The following is a 26194-nucleotide window of genomic DNA, read 5'->3' on the forward strand; positions in this document are numbered from 1 at the left end:
GATAACACCAAACAAATCTCTCAGCACACAAGTGCTAGCAATGTTCATAAATTAACTGGAACTGTGTTTGCGAGCTGAAATGTACAGGGCAGAAACCATGAGTCTGCAACTGCCAGCAGGCCTCAGATGACCCAGATGACTCAGAATCCGCAACAAAGGATAAATGCAAGGCAATTCACATCTTGCTGGCGTTGTGGAGGCTTCCATTCAGCCTATTCATGCCACTTCAAAGGGTATGTTTGCAAGAGCTGTGGAACAATGGGGCACCCCCAACGAGCTAGCAGACGAGCTGCAAGCTCTGCAAAACCTGCTAACCACAACTTGGCAGAGGTAAATCGTCCATGGTGGATCAAAGCAATTTCAAGCCTCAGAGAGAGGAGCAGATGTGGAAGTACATGGGGTGCACACATTTTCGATGAATTGTCCACCTATAATGCAAACGTAAAATTGAATGGTTTACCCATAGCCATGGATCTGGACGCTGGCGCGAGCCAATCCATCATGAGTAAAAGGATGTGTGAGAGACTGTGGTGCAACATGGCACTCAGACCAGCCCTGAGCCCCATCCACACGAAACTGAGAACGTACATCAAAGAGTTTATCACTGTCCTGGTCAGCGCCATGGTCAAGGTCACCTACGAGGGCACGGTGCACGAACTGCCACTTTGGATTGTCCCAGGCGATGGCCCCACACTGCTTGGAAGGAGCTGGCTGGGCAAAATCCGCTGGAACTGTGATGACATCCGAGCGCTATCACATGTCGAAGAGGCCTTATGTACCCAGGTTCTTAACAAATTTCCTTCCCTTTTTGAACCAGGCACTGGAAACTTTTCCGGGGCGAAGGTGTGGATCCACTTGGTCCCAGAAGCACGACCCATTCACCACAAGGCGTGAGCGGTACCTCACATGATGAGGGAGAGAGTGGAAATCGAGCTGGACAGGCTGCAACGTGAGGGCATCATCTCCCCAGTGGAATTCAGCGAGTGGGCCAGTCCGATTGTTCCAGCACTCAAAAGTGATGGCACGGTCAGGATTTGCGGAAATTATAAAGTAACTATTCATCGTTTCTCGCTACAGGACCAATATCCGCTGCCCTATTTGCGACGCTGGCAGGAGACAAGACGTTCACCAAGCTCGATCTGACTTCAGCCTACATGATGCAGGAGTTGGAGGAGCCTTCGAAGGGCCTAACCTGCATCAACACGCACAAGGGACTGTTCATCTACAACAGATGCCCGTTTGAGCCTACTCAAGTCGGTACCACGCATGATGGTTTTTCAGGATGGCATATTGGTCACGGGTTGAGACACCATCGAGCACCTACAAAACCTGGAGGTGGTCCTACAGCGACTGGATCGCGTAGGGCTGCGGCTGAAGAGGTCGAAATGCATCTTCATGGCAACAGAAGTGGAGGTTTTTGAGAGAAAGATCGCGGCGGACAGCATTCGGCCCACAGACGCCAAGACAGAGGCTATCAGGAACGCGCCCAGGCCACAGAACGTCACGGAGCTGCGGTCGTTCCTGGGAACCCTCAACTATTTTGGTAACTTCCTACCGGGGTTAAGCACCCTTTTAGAGCCCCTACATGGGTTATTGTGCAAAGGTGAGAACTGGGTATGGGGAAAAAAACCAAGTAATTGCTTTTGAGAAAGCCAGAAACATTTTATGCTCCAACAAGCTCGTGCTAGCATGTGATGCGTCGTCGTACGGAGTCGGGTGTGTATTACAACAAGCTAACGTTGCGGGGAAGTTGCAAACTGTCGCCTATGCCTCCAGGAGCTTGTCTAAGGCCGAGAGGGCCTACAGAATGATTGGGAAAGAGACATTAGCATGTGTGTTTGGGGTAAAGAAAATGCATCAGTACCTGTTTGGCCTCAAATCTGAGATGGAAACCGATCACAAGTCCCTCATATCCCTGTTCGCTGAAAACAAGGGGATAAATACTAATGCCTCAGCCCCCATACAAAGGTGGGCACTCGCGCTATCAGCATATAACTACACCATCCGCCACAGGCCAGGCACCGAGGACTGTGCGGATGCTCTCAGTCGGCTACCATTGCCCACCACGGGGGTGGAAATGGCGCAGCCCGCAGACTTGTTGATGGTCATGGAAGCGTTTGAAAATGATAAATCACCTGTCACGGCCTGCCAGATTAGGACTTGGACCAGCCAAGATCCTCTGCTGTCCCTAGTAAAAAACTGTACTGCATGGGAGCTGGACCAGCATCCCCGTTGAAATGCAAGAGCTAATCAAGCCGTTCCAGCGGCGAAAGGACGAGCTGTCCATTCAGGCAGACTGCCTGTTGTAGGGTAACCACGTAGTGCTACCCAAAAAGAGCAGGGAGACGTTCATCTCGAATCTCCACAGCACACATCCGGGTATAGTAATGATGAAAGCGATAGCCAGATCCCACGTGTGGTGGCCCGGTATCGACTCTGACTTAGAGTCCTATGTACGGCAATGCAGCGTGTGTGCTCAGTTGAGCAACGCGCCCAGAGAGGCACCACTAAGTTTGTGGTCCTGGCCCTCCAGACCATGGTTGAGGATCCATGTCGACTATGCGGGCCCGTTTCTCAGTAAAATGTTCCTGGTGGTGGTGGATGCTTTTTCAAAATGGATTGAATGTGAAATAATGTCGGGGAGCAACGCCATCGCCAGCATTGAAAGCCTGAGGGCCATGTTTGCCACCCACGGCCTGCCTGACACACTGGTCAGTGACAACGGGCCATGTTTCACCAGTGCCAAATTTAAAGAATTCATCACCCGCAATGGGATCAAACATGTCACCTCGGCCCTGTTTAAACCAGTCTCCAATGGGCAGGCAGAGCGGGCAGTGCAAACAATCAAACAGAGCCTCAAACGAGTCACAGAAGGCTCATTCCAAACCCGCCTGTCCCGAGTACTGCTCAGCTACCGCACGAGACCCCACTCGCTCACGGGTGCCCCCGGCTGAGCTACTCATGAAAAGGACACTTAAAACCAGACTCTCGCTGGTTCACCCCAACCTGCATGATCATAAGAACATAATAAGAACATAAGAATTAGGAACAGAAGTAGGCCATCTAGCCCCTCGAGCCTGCTCCACCATTCAGTAAGATCATGGCTGATCTGGCCGTGGACTCAGCTCCACTTACCCACCCGCTCCCCATAACCCTTAATTCCCTTATTGGTTAAAAAATCTATCTATCTGTGATTTGAATACATTCCATGAGCTAGCCTCAACTGCTTCCTTGGGCAGAGAATTCCACAGATTCACAACCCTCTGGGAGAAGAAATTCCTTCTCAACTCGGTTTTAAATTGGCTCCCCCATATTTTGAGGCTGTGCCCCCGAGTTCTAGTCTCCCTGACTAGTGGAAACAACCTCTCTGCCTCTATCTTGTCTATCCCTTTCATTATTTTAAATGTTTCTATAAGATCACCCTCATCCTTCTGAACTCCAACGAGTAAAGACCCAGTCTACTCAATCTAGCATCATAAGGTAACCCCCTCATCTCCGGAATTAGCCTAGTGAATCGTCTCTGTACACCCTCCAAAGCTAGTATATCCTTCCTTAAGTAAGGTAGAGAGCAGGCGGCAGCAACAAAATGTAAACGATGGTCGCGCCACTGTGTCATGGGAAATTGATCTGAATGACCTTGTGTATATGCTAAACTATGGACATGGTTCCAAGTGGATCATGGGCATGGTGATAGCTAAAGAAGGGAGTAGGGTGTTTGTAGTCAAACTGGACAATGGACAAATTTGCAGAAAGCACCTGGACCAAACAAGGCTGCGGTTCACAGACTGCCCTGAACAACCCACAGCAGACACCACCTTTTTCGAGCCCACAACACACACCCAAAGGATCAACGACACCACGCCGGACCTGAAAATCGAACCCATCATGCCCAACAGCCCAGCAAGGCCAGACTCATCCAGTAGCCCTGCAGGGCCAACAACACGCCAGCCCAGTGAGGGCACAGCCAACACACCAGAACAGACATTTGTACCGAGGCGGTCCACCAGGGAAAGAAAGGCTCCCGACCGCCTCACCTTGTAAATAGTTTTCACTTTTGACTTTGGGAGGGGAGTGATGTTGTGTATCTGTAAAGCATGCACTCCCATGTTCTGCCACCAGGGAGTGCATCCCCTGAAGTCCCAAGGGATCCCAGCATCCCTTGGGAGCACTGTATATAAGCCGGTCCCTAAGGCCTGTTCCTCACTCTGGAGTGTCTTAATAAAGACTGAGGTCACTGTTACTTTAACCTCCCTGTGTGCAGTCTCATCTGTGTTAGGAACACAACACAACCCAGTCAGAATTTTATACATTTCAATGAGATCCCCTCTCATTCTTTTAAACTCTAGTGAATACAGGCCTAGTCGCCCCAATCTCTCCTCATACGACAGTCCTGCCATCCCAGGAATCAGTCTGGTGAACCTTCGCTGCACTCCCTCTATGGCAAGTATATCCTTTCTTCGGTAAGGAGACCAAAACTGCACACAATACTCCAGGTGCGGTCTTACCAAGGCCCCGTATTACTGTAGTAAGACATCCTTTCTCCTGCATTGCAAGTTGTCCCTCTTGCAATGAAGGACAACACAGGTAACACAGGACTATCTACACATGCACCGTGGTGCTTTTGAGGTTGAGAACCAGAAATGCTCAATCATGCCTGGCTGGCATAACCTACCCGGCAAGAGTGAAGCAACGTTATTCAATATAACTCACTCACACCATTGATTGAATTAACCATATAATTAGGATCACCTGAACCATTCAGGGGTTGCCAATTAGTCAGAAGGGAACAGACCCAGCAGTGGTGCTGTCACTGCTGCTTTTCAGCTGAATATATTACAATCTGAATTTATTGTGGGAAGACAATGCTGTTTATAATTATAAGTAAGAGCACCTGCATGAAATTTGATTTGATGCTTTCTGTTACAATGTTAACTGTAAGTGAACTATATCATGTTTGCATTATTCAAAAATTGACTCCTATTAAATCGAAGCTCACAATGTAACTAACACATTTAAAACAATTCAATTCCTTTTATGCTTCTCTTCTGCAGCAGCTGAAGAAAGAAATGAGAAAAGGACAGATCTCAAAGTCCCACTCGCATAAAAGGATATACATTAAAAAAATCTTGACATCTGGCTGATTAGCATATTTTATGTTAGTATAGTTGTACCTTGTATCTTAAAACATATGATTTGAAGTTTGAGATACAATTACAAGGAGACTGAACCTATACAGGCATGCATGGAATTATACTTATTAAAGCATTTTATACAGCAGATTTAGTCAAGAAAAAGCAAATGGCTCAGTGTTACTCTGAGCTAAACATATTTGAAATCAGTTGGTATGCTTTCTTAAACAAATCACCTCCTGTGAAAGCTACCAACTGGCAAAATAAACTAATCAGTTATCCATTTGAGTGTTATATAATATTGGATACAACTGATTAGTTTATAATAAGGTCCTGAAATTATACCATAGAAGGCCAGCATATGAAAGCTTATTGTGTTCTCAAACCAGCGTACTAAGCTTAAATAAAGGAGCCTACAAAGATTTGAGGGCAGAGTTGGCTAAAATGGACTGCGAAAATAGTTTAAAATGTAGGACGGTTGATGAACAGTGGTATACATTTAAGGAGATACTTCACAACTCTGAAGAAAAATATATTCCAGTGAGGAGGAAAGGGTGTAAAAGAAAAGATAGCCATCCATGGCTAACTAAAGAAATAAAGGACGGTATCCAATTAAAAACAAGGGCATACAAAGTGGCCAAAACTAGTGGGAGGACAGAAGATTGGGAAGCTTTTATAAGCCAGCAAAGAATGACTAAAAAAATGATTAAGAAAGGGAAGATAGACTATGAAAGCAAACTAGCATGAAATATAAAAGCAGATAGCAAGAGTTTCTATAGGTATATAAAAAGGAAAAGAGTAGCTAAAGTAAATGTTGGTCCTTTAGAGGACGAGACCGGGGAATTAGTGCTGGGGAACATGGAGATGGCAGAAACTCTGAACAAATATTTTGTATCAGTCTTTACGGTTGAGGACACTAAAAATATCCCAACAGTAGTCAAGGGGCTGTGGGGGAGGGAGGAACAACACAATCACAATCACTAAGGAGATGGTACTCAGTTAGATAATGGGACGAAAGGCAGATAAATCCCCTGGACCTGATGGCTTGCATCCTAGGGTCTTAAGAGAAGTAGCGGCAGGGATAGTGGTTGTAATTTACCAAAATTCCCTGGATTCTGGGAGGTCCCTGCAGATTGGGAAACTGCAAATGTAACGCCCCTATTTAAAAAAGGAGGCAGACAAAAAGCAGGAAACTATAGACCAGTTAGCCTAACATCTGTGGTTGGGAAAATGTTGGAATCCATTATAAAAGAAGCAGTAGCAGGACATTTGGAAAAACATAATTCAGTCAGGCAGAGTCAGCATGGATTTATGAAGGGGAAGTCATGTTTGACAAACTTGCTGGAATTCTTTGAGGGTGTAACGAACAGGGTGGATAAAGGGGAACCAGTGGATGTGGTGTATTTGGACTTCCAGAAGGCATTTGACAAGGTGCCACATAAAAGGTTACTGCACAAGATAAAAGTTCACGGGGTTGGGGGTAATATATTAGCATGGATAGAGGATTGGCTATCTAACAGAAAATAGAGAGTCGGGATAAATGGTTCATTCTCGGGGTGGCAATCAGTAACTAGTGGGCTGCCGCAGGGATCAGTGCTAGAAACCCAACAATTTACAATATATATTAACGACTTGGAAGAAGGAACTAAGTGTAATGTAGCCAAGTTTGCTGATACAAAGATGGGAGGAAAAACAGTGTGTGAGGACACATAAAACCTGTAAAGGACATAGACAAGCTAAGTGAGTAGGCAAAAATTTGGCAGATGGAGTATAATGTTGGAAAGTGTGAGGTTATACACTTTGGCAAAAAAAAAATCAAAGAGCAAGTTATTATTTAAATGGAGAAAAATTGCAAAGTGTTGCAGTACAGCGGGACCTGGGCGTCCTAGTGCACGGATCACAAAAGGTTGGTATGCGGGTACAGCAAGTGATCAGGAAGGCCAATGGAATCTTGGCCTTTATTGAAAAGGGGATGGAGTATAAAAGCAGGGAAGTCTTGCTTCAGCTATATAAGGTATTGGTGAGGCCACAACTGGAATACTGCGTGCAGTTTTGGTTTCCATATTTAAGAAAGGATATACTTGCTTTGGAGGCAGTTTAGAGAAGGTTCACTAGGTTGGTTCCGGAGATGAGGGGGTTGATTTATGAGGAAAGGTTGAGTAGGTTGGGCCTCTACTCATTGGAATTCAGAAGAATGAGAGGCGATCTTATCGAAACGTATAAGATTATGAGGGGGCTTAACAAGGTGGATGCAGAGAGGATGTTTCCACTGATGGAGGAGACAAGAACTAGAGGGCATAATCTTAGAATAAGGGGCCGCCCTTTTAAAACTGAGATGAGGAGGAATTTCTTCTCTCAGAGGGTTGTACATCTGTAGAATTCACTGCCTCAGAGAGCTGTGGAAGCTGGATCATTGAATAAATTTAACACAGAGATAGACAGTTTCTTAAATGATAAGGGAATAAGGGGTTATAGGGAGCGGGCAGGGAAGTTGACTTGAATCCATGATCGGATCAGCCATGATCGTATTAAATGGTGGAGCAAGCTTACGGGGCCATATGGCCTACTCCTGCTCCTATTTCTTATGTTCTTATGTTTGTCTTAAAATTTCCTCTTCAATATTTTAGCAGAGGTGTTAACTCATTTATTTTAAAAGGGTTAACATTTCCATTAAAATAGTGGAGAGAGGAATTCAGATGGAGTTAACAATTCATACTTTAGAATTAGGTGAAGACATTTCAGGACTCAAGTCTTTATACTGAAGTACATTCTTTATTTCTTCATAGTTTACTCTCATCTTTCCATATAAAAATAGCAAAACTGCACTGAATGGCAATCGTTAATTTATAAATTTTAATGGCTTAGAATTAACATGAACATTTGCATTTTTATATCATGTTATCACATTCTGAGCATACATTTTATAAAAATATTGTATTTATTGCTAGTGTTGTGGATTGTCAATGCAGTGTGCTTTGGCAATCTGAATATGGTTTTGCGTATATCATTCCTCATATGCTGAGTTCCCAATCTTGTCTGTGCCATCAAGAAGGCACTAATCTGAAGCTGGAGACCTCTCTTCAGGAAGGGGGCAAGAATGTAGGGAGAGTGTGTCATTCCAGGAAGCATATACAAATTCCTAGTAGTGGCTTAAATATTGGTAGAGTGGAAGCCTGTTGGCAGTTTTCCTGTCCACTACTTTGAACTATGAATGGCACAAGAAAATGCAATGGGAGGGGAGCTAAACAATTATTAAGAATCCATAATTGGTCGGAACATCCCATTGGAAACACTGTTTGGAAATGCCAGGTGACAGCCAAACTGCTATATCCTTTGAGGGCTTCACATTCATAACAGGGACCGGCACAGGTATGTCTTTCACCGAATGCTGAAAAAACTGGCCTCATAACTTTGTTAAAAAAATCTAGCACTACTTACATTTTTAACCAATTGGGCCTTTTTAGATTTAAAAAAATTCAGGACCTCTCAAAGTTGTGGAAAAATCAGAACCTATCCACTGTGAAAAAAGTAGCATATTCTTAACACTGATGACGTCTATAAATGTAATGTTCCAAAAATCAACTCTTAACCGATTTTGAAGAGAACATTGCCTCGTTAAGTGCTTGAAATTAGAACCCGTAGTCAAATTGAACACATGTGTGCACTTTGGATGGAAACTGAGCCCACCTCACAATGTGAAAAAATTATAGGGTCTGGAAAAACAAAAAATCTGGGCTTCATCTATTGGAAGGAAATAGAACCACTTATGCAGTTTGATAAATCTGACCTTGCCCCCTTCCCCATTGAGTCGCCTTTCAAACTGTTCAAAACCAGAGTCTTTGCCAAGGCGCATCCCCCTAGCGAGGCACTTTGCCAACCCCCATCACTGAGCAACTGTATAAAACACTAGTTAGGCCACAACTAGAGTACTGCTTGCAGTTCTGGTCACCACATTACCGGAAAGATGTGATTGCACTCGAGAGGAGATTTACGAGGATGTTACCAGGACTGGATAATTTTAAAAATGAGGAAAGATTTGATAGGATGGGGTTGTTTTCATTGGAACAGAGGAGGCTGAGGGCAGACCTAATTGAGATGTATAAAATTATGGTCAGAATTTTAATTACCAGAGTGACTGGCTCGGAACCCCGTTCTTCTTTTCATCCTGCTCCTCAGAGCAACTTTCCCTTAATGGGGCCTATTAAGGCAGGCCTGCGCGTTTCCCGCCCTGTTAAATGGCGCAGGTCTGATGACGTCATCGATAAGTTATTTCTTGCCGAGATATTTAAAGCAGCCTTGCCACATTGCATTTGAAGGTTCATCTAGGAGTGTGTAGGTAGTGCGTATCACCATCTGGTTATTGCTAAGATTTGCACAGATGGCTTCACAGAGACAGAGGGCTGCTTCCAGGTTCTCCGATGACTCCCTACATATTCTTGTGGAGGGAGTCAGAGCACGCAGGGTGGTCCTCTTCCCTGCTGATGGGCGGAAGAGACCTCCCCATGAGATGAAAAGAGCCTGGTTGGAGACAGCAGAGGAGGTCAACAGCAAGGATGTCGTGAGGAGGATCTGGGTGCAGTGCCGAAAATGCTTCAATGATCTCATGAGATCAGGAAAGGTGAGTGCAAAGCCACAGTCGACTTCATGTTGCTGTGCCTGTCATCACATCCCCATCACTCTGCCTTCCCTACCCTATTCCTGCACATCATTATTCACACCAACATACCTTGCACATGCACCATCCCTCTCTCTCTATCTATCTATACTCATATTCCCATCTGATTAGCTACCCCTCACACTCACTCTCATCCTAATGCAATCATACCAACTGACAACAAACAAGGAAGCCACTTTGCATTGACACTTGGAAATTGCCACAACACTCCCTCATAGTCACCCTCTAAAGATGTAACCTACACATTCCTTACACTCATGCCACCACTCTCAATCAAACTTCTCTTCTTTCTCTCTTTGCAGGAGAAGAGAGCTCACAATAAAAGGGAGGGGAAGAAAACCGGAGATGGCCCTCCATCATTGGCCATGTTGACAGCAGCAGAGGGGGCCCCTGGAGGTCTCAGGAGTTGCAAAACGGCTGGCGGTGGGAAACTGAGAGAGGGGGACAGCACAGCAACAAGGTGACAGAATTAGATCTCATACAGCCACATGACATGCAGCATAATGGTGTCATTACTCAATTTTGATATTACTTTTCTGAATCATCTTGTTACTCTCCCACAAGTCTGTCAACCCTCCCACCCATCACCACTGACCAGGAGGAAGAGGAAGATGACTCCTCAGAGGAGCCTCCAGCCTCGGTGGGTCCTACATGAGACACGAGTAGTGTTGTCACCTGGTGTCTCACAACTCACAAGTGAGCAAGAGAAGATATTGGGGACAGGGAGAGCACAGAAGACTCCCTGCCAGAGGGCGTAGGATGCTCCCAGCTCTGCTCAACTGCATGCAGACGCTCAGCCTCAGGGGTCATCGAGAAAGAGGGCGATCCTGGAGGAGCAGGAAGACGTGCAGGAGGCTCTGACAGGTTTTGCAACCATGATGTCTGTAAATGTGTATAGAATAGAGGAGTATATCTCAACATGAGCACCACCGTGTCCAAGGCGATGGCCACTGTAGGCTCTTTCATGGAAAGGATGGTCACCTGCATATTATATACATTGGATTACATAGGATATATGGCACAGAAACTGGCCATTCAGTCCAACCAGTCCATGCCGGCATTTATGCTCCACTTAATCCTCCTCCCATCTTTCCTCATCTAAATCTATCAGCATAACCCTCTATTCCCATCTCCCTCATATGCTTGTCTAGCCTCCCCTTAAATACATCTATACTATTCGCTTCAACCACTCCCTGTGGTAGGGAATTCCACATTCGCACCACTTTTTGGGTAAAGAAGTTTCTTCTGAATTCCCTATTGGATTTCTTGGTGACTGTCTTATACTGATGGCCTCTAGTTATGCTCTTCCCCACCAGTGGAAACCTTCTCTATATCCACCCTATCAAAAGATCTGAGTGGTAGGACCGGCAGCGGCAGCATAAAGGGAGAGGTGGAGGTGGCCCAGGAAAGAGTGCGGACCTGAGCAGTACTGGAGGCAGCAGCATAAAGGGAGCTGAACGGCGATTCGATAAAGAACACAAGGAGTGACATCACAGAATAGCTGGTAACTGATTGGTTGGTAAAGGTCGCAGCATTTTTTTACTTCATGTTAGGGGCCAGGGTTAAATAACTGGTTAGTAATTAAGCAGAAGCTTGGAGATTAGTAACTGTTAATTCTAAATTATATTAATAATTGTTAATACTATGTTAAATTAGTAACTTTGATACTATATTATATTAATAACTTGAATTAGATACATCATAGTCTTAAGTTTTTGTTAAGGTAGTTATTAGTCGAATAAATAAAGGCATGACAGGGCAGCTCTGTCCAGTGGAGTGCACATCCTGTGTCATGTGGGAAATCTTGGACGCTTCCCGTGTCCTGGATAACCACGTGTGCAGGAAGTGTCATCAGCTGGAGGAGCTCGAGCCCTGGGTTTCAGAGCTTGAGTAGTAGCTGGTGTCACTCAGAGCTTTGTGGATAGCATGTTTCAGGAGATGGTCACCCCGCAGATAAGAAGTGTGCAGACAGACAAGGAAAACCAGGCAGGTAGTGCAGGAGTCCTCTCAGTGCATCTCACTCTCCAACCAGTATTCTGTTCTGAGTACTGGTGAGGGTGATGGTTCACCACTACTCTGTTTCCTGTCACTTAGCCAATTTCGTATCCAGGCTGACACTGTCTCTTTAATCCATGGGCTTCAATTTTGCTGGCAAGCCTCATGTGGCACTTTGTCAAACGCCTTTTGGAAATCCATGTACACTACGTCAACCGCATTACCCTCATCAACCCTCTCTGTTACCTCATCAAAAAACTCGATCAAGCTGGTTAAACACGATATGCCTTTAAAAAATTTGTACTGGCTTTCCTTAATTAATCCATGCTTGTTCAAGGTCTGAGTCAATGTCACAACATCATGGGCTGGATTGTCGCCATTTGAGATTACGAGATGGTAATGGCGGCGGGGCGGTCCTGATACCGCCTGGAAAATTCAGCAAAAAATGAGGTTCCATGATTGGGCGTGCAGAATCAGGCGCTACACAAGAAAGTTTTTGCGTCCCAGCTGAAAATCGCGGCATTAAAAAAGTCAGAATAGTGTGCAGGACAAAAGTTGTGCAGATGCTCTGATTTTTGTTGATTACACTTGTAAATAGTTTCTTTGATTTAATGCACTTCAATGTTGTTCAGTGCTCTGTAACATAACGTTGTCTATTGTATGGTTTTCTTTTGGTGGGGGGGAGCTTTTGTTACTTTGTTGCAGTAAAATGTCTGTTTGATCCTTTGCCATTGGTGACTTGTGCATCATTCCAATGTTCACCAGATATGTGCCTTTATGGGGGCACATAGCGTGTCCAGTATTAGCTCCATCCCTCGGGTTCCTCCATTTAGGAGAACCGGTCGATTATGAGCTGGTGACATGCGACTCTTGGTCCGGCAGCATCTTCTGCTGCCTCTCCCATGGATGGTGTGCCATGCTTTTATTTATTCAACTAATAACTAACTTTGCAATTGTCTTAGTGAGTTGGAGTGAATGGTCAGACATAAAGTTATGTCCAGGAATGCTTTATGGTGTTGTTGGAGGGGGGCGGGGGGGGGTAGAATCTTGGACAGCATGTGACAGCCATATGGGTGTAATGCAGGAAGTTAAGTAAATCTGGCTATGATGATGAGGCCATCCCTGGCCTCCCGAGCAGCAATGTGCTCAGGTGCTGCTGGCATCTGGGCCTCAGGTACCTCCTGCTCCTTCTCGTCTTGCAGCTGATGTTCATCCTCCCCCTCCTCATCTGAATACACTGTGTGCTCTGAGCTTTGCTCCTCTTGCAGTGTTAATCCTCGTTGCTGCACTTTGTTGTGAGTGTGCAGATTGTGATGACTCTGGAGACCCTGGCTGGTGCGTACTGAAGGGCTCCTCCAGATCTGTCAAGGCATCTGAATGAAGCGCATTTTCAGTATGCCTATTGTTTGCTCTACGACACATCGATGGAAATGTGGCTTTCATTGTATCGCTCCTCGGACTCAATACCTAGCCTCCTCAAGGGTGTCATGAGCCACATCTTCAGTGGCTAACCTTTGTCTCTAAACAGCCAGTGGTAAGCATGTTTGGTGATGCAAAGAGCTGAGGGAGGGTGGACTGGTGCAGCACGAAATAGACATGATAGCTGCCAGGGAATTTGGTGCACACATGCATAATCATCTTCTTATGGTTGCAGACGAGCTGCACATTGAAGGAGTGGAAGCCTGGGTGATGTGGGGGTGCCTTCATGGCCACATGTGTGCAGCTGATGAAGCCTTGCACCCGTGGGAAGTCAGCTGGAGTGGCAAAGCCCAGTGCACACTAAGTAACACTGGCTTCATCAGTGGCCAAATTCACATGACTTGTCAAACAGAGCATCGGTGACCTGTGTGATGCATCTGTGGGCGGCCGACTGCAAAATCCCGCAAATGTCTGCTGCACATCCCTGGAATGGTAGCATAGTGGTTATGGTACTGGACTAATAATCCCGAGGCCTGGACTAATGATCTGGAGACGTGAGTTCAAATTCCACCAAGGCAGCTGGGGAATTTAAATTCAGTTAATTAAATAAAATCTGGAATAAAAAGCTAGTATCAATAATGGTGACCATGAAACTACCAGATTGTCATAAAAATCCATCTGGTCGCTAAAGTCCTTTAGGGAAGGAAATCTGCTATCCTTACCTGGTCTGGCCTATTTGTGACTCCAGACCCACTGCAATGTGGTTGACTTTTAACTGCCTCTGAAATGGACTAGCAAGCAAGTCAGATGTACCAAAGCGCTTCAGAAAACAAGAAAAATAAAACCAGACGGACAACCCAGCATCGACCTCGGCACCAGCTTCGGACATGAGAAAGGCACACCCAGCCCAGTCGACTCTTCAAAGTCCTCCTCAGTAACATTTGGGGACTTGTGCCAAAATTGGGAGAGCTGTCCCACAGATTAGACAAGCAATAGCCTGACAAAGTTATACTCACAGAGTCATACTTATCAGCCAATGTCCCAGAATCCTCCATCACCATCCCTGGGTATGTCCTGTCCAGCAGGACAGACCCACCTGATGAAGCAGCACAGTGGTATACAGTCGGAAGGGAGTGGCCCTGGGAGTTCTCAACATAGCCTCCAAACCCCATGAAGTCTCGTGGCTTCAGGTCAAGCATGGGCAAGGAAACCTCCTGCTGATTACCACCTACCTCCCTCCCTCAGCTGATGAATCAGTACTCCTCCATGTTGAACACCACTTGGAAGAAGCACTGAGTGTAGCAAAGGCACAGAATGTACTCAATGTCCATCACCAAGATGACTCGGTAGCACCACTACTGACCGAGCTGGCCGAGTCCTGAAGGACATAACTGCCAGACTAGACCCGTAGCAGGTGGTGAGAGAACCAACATGAGGGGAAAAACCTGGTTGGCCTCTTCCTCACCAATCTACCTGTCACAGATGCATCTGTCTATGACAGCATTGGTAGCAGTAACCACCGCATATTCCTTGTGGAGACGAAGTCCTGTCTTCACACTGAGGACAGCCTCCATCGTGTTGTGTGCCATTACCACCGTGCTAAATGGGATAGATTTCGAACAGATCTAGCAGCTCAAAACTGGGCATCCATGAGATGCTGTGGACCATCATCAACAGCAGAATTGTTTTCTTAGATTTAGTTACTTAGGATACGCTATTAACAAACATTCACTATAAGCCCACTGACTCTACACTTCCTCCCACCCCGCTTCCTGTAAGGACTCCATTGCATTCTCCCAGTTTCTCCATCTCTGTCGCATCTATTCTGACGATGCCACCTTCCACACTAGTACCTTGGACCTGTCTTCCTTTTACCTCAACTGAGGATTCTGCTCCACCATGGTTAACATGGCCCTTGACCGTTTCCATTCTATTTCTCGCACCTCTGCTCTCACCCTTTCCCCTCCCTCCCAGAACCATGATAGGGTTCCCCTTTGTCCTCACCTTTCACTCCACCAGCCCCCATGTTCAACTGATCATCCTCTGCCATTTCCGCCACCTCCAGCATGATCCCACCACCAAACACGTCTTCCCCTCCCCTCTCAGCACTCCGAAGGGACCACTCCTTCCGCAACACCCTGGTCCACTCCTCAATCACCCTCAGCACATCCTCCCCTTCCCACGGCACCTTCCCGTGCAAGCGCAGGAATTGCAACACCTGCCCTTTTACCTCCTCCCTTCCCACTGTCCAGGGCCCCAAACACTCCTTCCAGGTGAAACAGCAATTTACTTGTACGTCTTTCAATTTAGTATACTGTATTTGCGGCTCATGATGTTGTCTCCTCTACATCGGGGAGACCAAACGCAGATTGGGTGACCACTTTGCAGAACACCTCCGTTCAGTCCGTAAGCATGACCCTGAGCTTCCGGTCGTCTGTCACTTTAATTTTCCGCTCCACTCCCACTCATATTCTTCAATCCTCGGCCTTTTACACTGTTCCAATGAAGCTCAACGCAAGCTCGAGGAACAGCACCTCATCTTTCATTTAGGCACTTTACAGCCTTCTGGATTCAACATCAAGTTCAACAATTTCACACTGTAACCGCTGCCCCTATTTTTTTCCTTTTTTTACACCCTTTTTTTTCTCTTTCCCATGGCAGCTGGTGATGACGCTGCCTTTCACACCCCATCTAGACTCATCTTTTGTTTCTTGACTTGTCCCATTACCATCTCATTTTTGCCCATCATACCTTTTGTCCCTTAATCTCTTCTGTCTTACACCCTTGGGCTATCACAGACCTTCCCTTTTGTTCTTCCCTCCCCCTTTCCCTGTGCCTGCACTTCTTTAAGAATCTGTTACATCTCTGACTTTTCCAGTTCTGACGAAGAGTCACAGACCTGAAACGATAACTCTATTTCTCTCCACAGATGCTGCCTGACCTGCTGAGATTTCCAGCATTTTCTGTTTTTATATTATAAAAGTAAGTTAAGCTTGTGTTAATCATTCTTCTTCCTTCTGCTAAAATGCTTCCTTGCTTCACCTTATGATTGAAACCTGATCTTACAAACCCATGTGCAGTAGGATAATTTTATTTTAAAAAGTGGATTCACGTACAGCTCAAAATTCGCATAAAATCTCTCATTTCCTCTCCTAATACATATAACTGACATCTGACAGCAACAAAGTCCCTTCTTATTCACCTGTTGCAGTTAAAACTCAGCACCTCACTCAGCTGTTACCCATGGTTATCTACCGATCTCTTCTGCCAATTTTTAAATCTTTGCCCAGCCCCATCATCATCATCATCATAGGCAGTCCCTCGAGATCGAGGAAGACTTGCTTCCATTCTAAAAGTGAGTTCTCAGGTGACAGTACAATCCGATATTGAAAGTACAGTCTCTGTCACAGGTGGGGCAGACAGTGGTTGAAGGAAAGGTTGGGTGGAGATTCTGGTTTGCCGCAAGCTCCCTCTGTTGTCTGCGTTTGGTTTCATAATGCTCTCGGCGACAAGACTCAAGGTGCTCAGCGCCCTCCCGGATGCTCTTCCTCCTCTTAGGGCGGTCTTGGGCCAAGGATTTCCAGGTGCCAGTGGGGATGTTGCATTTTATCAAGGAGGCTTTGAGCGTGTCCTTGAAACATTCCCTCTGCCCACCTGGGGCTCGCTTGCCGTGTAGGAGTTCCGAGGAGAGCGCTTGCTTTGGGATTCTCGTGTCGGGCATGTGGACGATGTGGCCCGCTGGTCGAGTGTGGTCAGTGCTTCGATGCTGGGGATGTTGGCCTGATCAAGAACACTGACGTTGGTGCGTCCATCCTCCCAGTGGATTTTCAGGATCTTGCGGAGGCAGCGCTGGTGGTACTTCTCCAGCACTTTGAGGTGTCTATTGTATATGGTCCACGTCTGAGTCATATAGGAGGGTGGGTATCACTACTGCCCTATAGATTATAAGCTTGGTGACAGATTTGAGGTCCTGGGGCTAGAACCTCCACTTTTATTGCCTGCTTAACGCCCACTTAACACCCATTTTACCGCTGAAATGACATATAACGCCCATATATTCGCCCATTTTGGCACAAAATGGAAACTAGCGGGCATTTTTCGGAAACTTATTGCCAAGCGTTACTTTCCCCATGTGCTTAACGGCGAAAAAAAATTACTGCCCGCCCACTTTTTTTGGGTGGAATCAGCAGGACTTCAACACCCATAATATCGCCCAGCATTACTTTCCGCACAGAATTAACCCCAAGGTTCAATATTAACGCCCGGCCACTGTTTTTTGTCATAAAGAGCATATTTACATAAACTAACTGCCATGGAGATCACCCACCATCAATTTCACCACCTCACACACATTTCGCCCACAATATCGTTTGCCCAAAAAAACGCCCAGAAAAAGTGGAACTAACCAGGACGAAGCACAGCGTTATGGATGCCATGTTGTAGATCACGTCGCGTCCTTTAAAAGGCTGCTGCGCTTCAACCTCGGCGGAGTTCGGATGTACTCTGCAGGTCGTTGGAGTTGATGTGAACATCTCTAAAAACATTTTGACTATACTGTGACTGATTGGAATTTAAGAGATGTGTTCGTCAGGATATTCCTTGTTTGTGAGCAATCGGTGGAAAACAGAGAGCTACTGCAATGGGGCCTGTCCTTTCTCACCCTCTCTTTGTGACCAAATACATGCAGCAGACTCGACATCGCCGAAGGAATGCTGCACTGCATTATGTGCCCAATGAACTAAGTGACAGACAGATGAGGAGGACCAGACGTTACACCTCCCGCAAGTACAAGGAGAAGCATTCTTACCTCGACTTGCCCGACACCACCTGCCTTCGGAGACTGCGCTTCCACAAAGAGGTTATCACTGAGGTATGCCAGCTGATAAGGGCAGATCTGCAGCCTGCCAGCACCATGAGTACTGCACTGTCCATCGAGATCAAAGTCACCGCGGCACTATCGTTCTACACCTCGGGTTCTTTTCAGGCCACAGCTGGCGACATTTGCGGACTTTCTCAGCATGCCACACATCGCTGCATTAGACAGGTCACTGAAGCCCTATATGCATGCAGGAAGGACTTGATCAGCTTCCCTATGACCAGGGAGGCACAGAGTGAGAGGGCTCTAGGTTTCTCCAGAATTGCAAACTTCCCCAAGGTGCAGGGAGCAATAGACTGTATGCACATCGCGATGCGGGCACCTTTTCAGGATGCTGAGGTTTTCAGGAACCGCAAGGGATTCCACTCCCTGAATGTCCAACTCGTTGTCGACCACCAGCAAATTATACTGGCAGTGAATGCTAAATTTCTGGGCAGTATCCATGATGCTCACATCCTGCGTGAGAGCACTGTATCTGACTTGTTTAACAATAAGCCACAAGGTCAATGCTGGATGCTTGGGGACAAAGGATATGGCCTCGCCACCTGACTGATGACCCCCCTGTGTGACATCCACACTGAGGCCAAGAGGCGATACAACGAGAGCCACAGAGCAACTCGCAATATCGTTGAGAAAACCATTGGAGTGCTGAAACAGCACTTCAGATGCCTGGACCACTCAGGAGGTGAGCTCCAATACCACCCTGAGCAGGTAGCTCAATTCGTGGTGGTGTGCTCCATGCTACACACCTTGGCTATCAGGAGGGGACAAGAATTGCCTGATGAGGCTGACAGTCCACCTCACCAGAGAGGAAGAGGAGGATGAGGAGGCGGACGCTGACATCGGGCCAGACAATCAGGCTGATGCTGAAGCCATGCCCCTGCCCTCCTGTAGACCGCATGAAAGGACCCATGGTGGCATGATAGCTGCAAGAGCCTTACGTCAGGAGCTCATCAATGATCGCTTTGCCTGAAAGAACATTGGTATTACTTACAAGACTGACACACTACTGGGTGTGCAGGTCATACACCAATTGGTGACAGTTAAAGTTTAAGTTGATTGAAGTTAAGTGTGATTATACCCTTTGATGTTAAGGAATCACCAGCGTGTAACGGTGCAGTTATCTGAGCCAATGTGCTACAAGTTTTGTTAAATAAAAAACATTTAAATTGAACATAAGTCTGAAATCATCAGTATTTCTGTACAAACCAACCCTCCCCCCCCACCCCCCCCATGCTTCTCCTCCCCACTTTTACCCCTTCCGCTCCTGACTTCAAGCCGCCTGGTCGAGGTGGACCTCAGGCGGTGATTCATTGGGATGGGGGGGGGGGGGGGGGGAGGGATGACAGCCGAAGCGCTGCTTGGACGGATACAGGAGAGGCTGGTCCCGAGCTGGGAGAGTGCTCCGAGCCATAAGCAAGATATTGCTGCTCGCTCTCGTGTGGTTGGCAATGGGGGTGTGTCACCTTGGGGTGCAGTGCGGTGCTCCGGGATCGCTGGGAGCCCTCTGTCACCAGTGTTCCTGGCTACCAGCTCCAGGGCCTCCTCCATCCCTTCCATTTTATTATGTTATTTGTTCGACAAAAACTCGGTGCCAACTATGTTCTTGGTGCTTAGTGGGCTTTTTGCTGCTGGTGAATCTCAGTCGTTCCTCCCACAACAGCCAAACAAGCACACACCACAGCAACACACGCTTTCAGTGTCTCTGAGCTTTCTCTTTCTCTGTCTCCTCTTCTGCACGTCATGGTGATCCTTGACCTCCAGAATCATGGGATTGGAGCGTTGCCATGCCGTTCTTAAAAACGGCCACACTTTACGGCAGAAGGTCAGAAAAATTTAACGGTACCGCCCATTTGATATCGCTCGCGGTAACGCCCATTTTCAAAAATGTAAACTAGGTGTTTTGACAATGGGCGAGAAGCCGGCAATCAGAAAACCTTTTTTTAATGCCCACGCCGGAAATAACGCCCATTTTTGGGTGCTAAGCTCAAAACTGGAAGTTCTAGCCCAGAGTCTTCAAACACTCTCTTCCTTAGGCAACCGAAGGCTGCGCTTGCACACTGGATGCGGTGTTGGACCTCGTCGTCGATGTCTGCCCTTGCTGATAGTAGACTCCCGAGGAATGGAAAGTGGTCCATGTTGTCCAAAGTCACGCCGTCGATTATGATGACCGGGAGTGCAGTGCTGTGAGGCGGGTTCAGGTTGGTGGAGGACCTTTGTCTTACAGATATTTAGTGTAAGGCCCGTGCTTTTGTATGCCTTGGTGAAGATGCTGACAGTGGCTTGGAGTTCGGCCTCTGAATATGCGCAGACGCAAGGATCGTCCGCATACTGTAGATCGATGACAGAGGATGGGACGACCCTGGATCTAGCCTGGAGGTGACGAAGGTTGTGCAGGTTCCCATTGGTTCTATAGTTTAGTTCCATTCCAGCGGTGAGCTTGTTGAGAGTGAGATGGGGCACTGCAGCGAGGACGATCGAGAAGAGCGTTGGCGCGATGACGCAGACCTGCTTGACCCCAGTCCGGATGTGGATTGGGTCTGTGGTGGATCCGTTGGTGGCTGGCTGCACTGAGCTTGCCGTGCTCAGGAAAGGCCCCCGCTCAGACTGACCCTGCTCAGGAATGGCCCACGCTCAGGAATGGACCCGCTGGGGCCAAGGAGTTTGTGTAACACAAGCCCCGGAACTGTGGCACCAAAGGAGGAGGCAGGAGATGCTGAGCTCATCACCATGACGACTGGCTGAGCTTGGCTCCTCTACAGCTTCTGCCTGCAGCATGTAGAACTTCTCAGAGAGCGACACAACCAACCCCTCACGGACTCCCTTATTATGTGGCCATTGCCCCATCTCTTTTGTTACTTTCCAATTGGGATCGGCTTTGCGGTCGCAAGACTCGCAAACGGCTGTGTCTGCATTCCGGCCCGTTGTGTATTGGGCACCTTCCCTGCTCCAGCTGTCCGGCAGTCCAGTTCTCTACGCAGCATTTAATTTGAAGTGCACCCGAGCTCTGGGATGTGTGTGCGGCCGCGCATCTTAGAGGGAACACTGCTTGCAAACTGTAGACACCTAAATCTGTGCTCAAACTGCAAAGTAAGCAAGTGTCATGTGGCAGTATTTATTGTGCTTTGCATGCTCTGCAGTCCTGACGCGATCAATGACCACTGAACTTCCGCCTCAGCTTGACAGACGTCCTTCCCGAGCTGCGTGATTCCGGTGGTCATGCAGTGATATTTAAAAGGTCTGGTTAAAAGCACTGTTAAGAGTCTGACAACAAGGTACTAATGAGGTAAATTAGGTCGCCCGCCTCTGCCATTCGGGTCCATGCCACGCTGGCAAAAGTGCCCAAGTTAAAAGCGCAAGGACGCGGGATGACGGCACGTTCCCGACCTATTCCCATTTATTGCCCATTTTACTCCCGACTCGTTTCCAATCCCGCGTGCACGGCAGCATGAAAATTCCAGCCTATGAGTAGCCTGGAGAGAGTGGATAGGAAAGACCTATTTCCCTCAGCAGTGAGGACAATAACCAGGGGGCATAGATTTAATGAAATTGCTAGAAGGATTAGAGGGGAGTTGAGGAGAACTTTTTTCGCCCAGATGGTGGTGAGAGTCTGGAACTAACTGCCGGAAAGGGTGGTAGAGGCTGAAACCCTCATCGCATTTAAATAGTGCTTGCAATGCACTTGTAGTGCCGTATCCTACATGGCTATGGACCAAGAGCTGGAAAATGGGATTGGGCTGGATAGCTCTTTTTCGGCTGGCACAGATATGATGGCCTATGAATGAATGGCCTCCTTATGCGCCATAAATTTCTGTGATTCTATATGCCGCCCCCCACCCATATCAATGAACATTGTCAACCCACCATGCACAGTGAAACCCATTACCATCCCCCCACCCCACTGTAAAGCCCCTTGCCGATCACCCCAATGAAATGCCACTCCTTCTCAATGACGATTTTAAATACAATGGGGTTGATTTGTCTACTGTGGGGTTGAATTGGAGTATTTTTCAGAAAGATGTAAAATGTACCTCCTTCTCCAGATCCAGAGCCATTTTCTAGAAAAAAAACAGAAAAAGACAGATTTACAAATAAATTCTAGGGGGTAGCTGTTGTTTCACAAAGCAATGTTAATATAATTCATGGATTATCAATTATCATTATATACTTCCTCTGAGTAAATCTCAACCAGTTGCATTTAAAATAGGATTACATTATTGCACTACTATAAATCATAACACATTAAGGTACAACTATGCATAGGGAATAAAGTATGGTTGACAAGCTGTAATACATTTGGGAAGAAACCACAACAGTGAAGGTCCATCAATCTATGGACTGAGATAACATGAACACTCGAAACATGCATCCAGCCTCTGCTTATTTTTATAGTCTATACATACAATCTCCTGTTGTCCCACTGTGAGTTTTGCTGTATAGCTTTCTATTAATGTGTTATGCTACACCAATTTGTGCTGTATGAGTTCAGTTCTTGTGCTTCCAACACTGACTTATCATGTGATAAACGTATTCTGTTGTAGAGCTTAATCACACCACAGCAAATGACACTTTTGCAGGAATAGAAACAGTAAAAGCTGTAAATGCACAGGTCAGTCGGCACCTGACAGAGAAGCCCCAATTGTAACACAGGGCAGGAATTGAGTGGGTGGTGGCCAAGGTGGACGCTCCCTGACCTGCACCCCGAAGGCAGGTCATTTTAACCAGCAGTCCTCAGCCGTGTGTGGACAGTCAGCTGCCCACCTTAACTCAGCAGGAAGCGGCAGCTGGCTGGCTGGTGGGCGGGAGCAAAGGAATTGTTCCCGGAACTCGGGTCACAGGGAGGGGATTTCAGGACGGTCACGCGATAACAAACAGTGCCGGGAGTTTAGGAAAGAGGAGATCTAAGCTTTCCACTTTGGGCATGGAGGCAAAAGTTAAAATATTTATCTCTTTGGGCCTCTTCTGGCTCACAGCTCTCCGCACTAGCTCCATCTGGCGGGAAAGTCACAATGGCTTTCACGCTTTGGCCACCAGTTAAAATGTTAATTGGGCCATGGCGACATCATTGGAGCTGGATCTGCATTTTAAAATTCATGCTGTTTCTTCTTTCTTAAATAAGCCGGTTTGCTGTTTGGAAGAGCTGGCTAAAATCGAAGATTGTGGGAAGGGAGCCGTACATCAGCAGGTCAGCCTCCTAGATGATTTTAACTGCCTGGTTCCACCAGGCTGGCAGGGTAAAACCGCCTCTAGAGTCACACCAGAAATATTAACTGAGCTTTTGTTTTTCATAAGAACATAAGAAATAGGAACAGGAGTAGGCCATATGGCCCCCGAGCCTGCTCCGCCATTCAATAAGATCATGGCTGATCCGATCATGGACTCAACTCCGCTTCCCACCCGCTCTCCATAACCCCTTATCGTTTAAGAAACTGTCTATTTCTATCTTAAATTTATTCAATGTTCCAGCTTCAACAGCTCTCTGAGGCAGCGAATTCCACAGATTTACAACCCTCAGAGAAGAAATTTCTCCTCATGGTGGGGCGTGCAATAATCAAGGGAATAATGGAGGCATGTGAAAAAGGAACGGCAGTAATTATGGGGGATTTTAACCGACATATCTATTAGTCAAATCAAATCGCACGGGGTAGCCTTGAGGAGGAATTCATAGAATGCATACGGGATTGTTTCTTTGAACAGTATGTTACAGAACCTACAAGGGAGCAAGCTATCTTAGATCTGGTCCTGTGTAATTAGACAGGAATAATAAACGATCTCCTAGTAAAAGATCCTCTCGGAACGAGTGATCACAGTATGGTTGAATTTGTAATACAGATTGAGGGTGAGGAAGTAGTGTCTCAAACGAGCGTACTATGCTTAAACAAAGGGGACTACAGTGGGATGAGAGCAGAGTTGGCTAAAATAGACTGGAAACACAGACTAAACAGTGGCACAATTGAGGAACAGTGGAGGACTTTTAAGGAGCTCTTTCATAGTACTCAACAAAAATATATTCCAGTGAAAAAGAAGGGCGGTAAGAGAAGGGATAACCAGCCGAGGATAACTAAGGAAATAAGGGAGAATATCAAATTAAAAACCAATGCGTATAAGGTGGCCAAGGTTAGTGGGAAAATAGAAGATTGGGAAAATTTTACACGACAGCAAAGAATGACTAAGAAAGCAATAAAGGAAAGATAGATTACGAAGGTAAACTTGCGCAAAACATAAAAACAGATAGTAAAAGCTTTTACCGATATATAAAACGAAAAAGAGTGACTAAAGTAAATGTTGGTCCCTTAGAAGATGAGAAGGGGGATTTAATAATGGGAAATGTGGAAATGGCTGAGACCTTAAACAATTATTTTGCTTCGGTCTTCACAGTGGAAGACACAAAAACCATGCCAAAAATTGCTGGTAACAGGAATGTGGGAAGGGAGGACCTTGAGACAATCACTATCACTAGGGGGATAGTGCTGGACAGGCTAATGGGACTCAAGGTAGACAAGTCCCCTAGTCCTGATGAAATGCATCCCAGGGTATTAAAAGAGATTGCGGAAGTTATAGCAGATGCATTCGTTATAATCTACCAAAATTCTCTGGACTCTGGGGAGGTACCAGCGGATTGGAAAGCAGCTAATGTAACGCCTCTGTTTAAAAAAGAGGGCAGACAAAAGGCAGGTAACTATACGCCAGTTAGTTTAACATCTGTAGTGGGGAAAATGCTTGAAACTATCATTAAGGAATAAATAGCGGGACATCTAGATAGGAAAAGTGCAATCAAGCAGACGCAGCATGGATTCATGAAGGGGAAATCATGTTCAAGTAATTTACTGGAATTCTTTGAGGATATAACGAGCATGGTGGATAGAGGTGTACCGATGGATGTGGTGTATTTAGATTTCCAAAAGGCGTTCGATAAGGTGCCACACAAAAGGTTACTGCAGAAGATAAAGGTACGCGGAGTCAGAGGAAATGTATTAGCATGGATCGAGAATTGGCTGGCTAACAGAAAGCAGAGAGTCGGGTTAAATGGGTCCTTTTCGGGTTGGAAATCGGTGGTTAGTGGTGTGCCACAGGGATCGGTGCTGGAACCACAACTGTTTACAATATACTTGGATGACCTGGACGAGGGGACAGAATGTAGTGTAACAAAATTTGCAGATGACACAAAGATTAGTGGGAAAGCGGGTTGTGTAGAGGACACAGAGAGGCTGCAAAGAGATTTAGATAGGCTAAGTGAATGGGCTAAGGTTTGGCAGATGGCATACAATGTCGGAAAATGTGAGGTCATCCACCTTGGGAAAAAAAACAGTTATAGGGAATATTATTTGAATGGAGAGAAATTACAACATGCTGCGATGCAGAGGGACCTGGGGGTCCTTGTGCATGAATCCCAAAAAGTTAGTTTGCAGGTACAGCAGGTAATCAGGAAGGCAAATGGAATGTTGGCCTTCATTGCGAGAGGGATGGAGTACAAAAGCAGGGAGGTCCTGCTGCAACTGTATAGGGTATTGGTGAGGCGGCATCTGGAGTACGGCGTGCAGTTTTGGTCACCTTACTTAAGGAAGGATATACTAGCTTTGGAGGGGGTACAGAGACGATTCACTAGGCTGATTCTGGAGATGAGAGGTTTACCTTATGATGATAGATTGAGTAGACTGGGTCTTTACTCGTTGGAGTTCAGAAGGATGAGGGGTGATCTTATAGAAACATTTAAAATAATGAAAGGGATAGACAAGATAGAGGCAGAGAGGTTGTTTCCACTGGTCGGGGAGACTAGAACTAGGGGGCACAGCCTCAAAATACGGGGGAGCCAATTTAAAACCGAGTTGAGAAAGAATTTCTACTCCCAGAGTGTTGTGAATCTGTGGAATTCTCTGCCCAAGGAAGCAGTTGAGGCTAGCTCATTGAATGTATTCAAATCACAGATAGATAGATTTTTAACCAATAAGGGAATTAAGGGTTACGGGGAGCGGGCGGGTAAGTGGAGCTGAGTCCACGGCCAGATCAACCATGATCTTGTTGAATGGCGGAGCAGGCTCGAGGGGCTAGATGGCTTACTCCTGTTCCTAATTCTTATGTTCTTATGTTCTCATCTGTTTT

General features: G+C 46.4%; 1 protein-coding gene across 1 annotated transcript in view; it reads right to left on the reverse strand.

Annotated features, from left to right (window-relative positions):
* The window catches only part of LOC139264584 (tomoregulin-1-like), a 283148-nt gene that overhangs the window by 96626 nt on the left and 160328 nt on the right, over positions 1-26194 (reverse strand). Inside the window, exon 4 of the mRNA XM_070881292.1 lies at positions 22126-22152. Coding sequence (XP_070737393.1) covers positions 22126-22152 — 27 coding nt within the window. The remainder of the gene's footprint in view (positions 1-22125; positions 22153-26194) is intronic.

The sequence above is a fragment of the Pristiophorus japonicus genome, chromosome 5 (assembly GCF_044704955.1).
Source record: "Pristiophorus japonicus isolate sPriJap1 chromosome 5, sPriJap1.hap1, whole genome shotgun sequence".
NCBI classification, from domain to species: Eukaryota; Metazoa; Chordata; class Chondrichthyes; family Pristiophoridae; genus Pristiophorus; species Pristiophorus japonicus.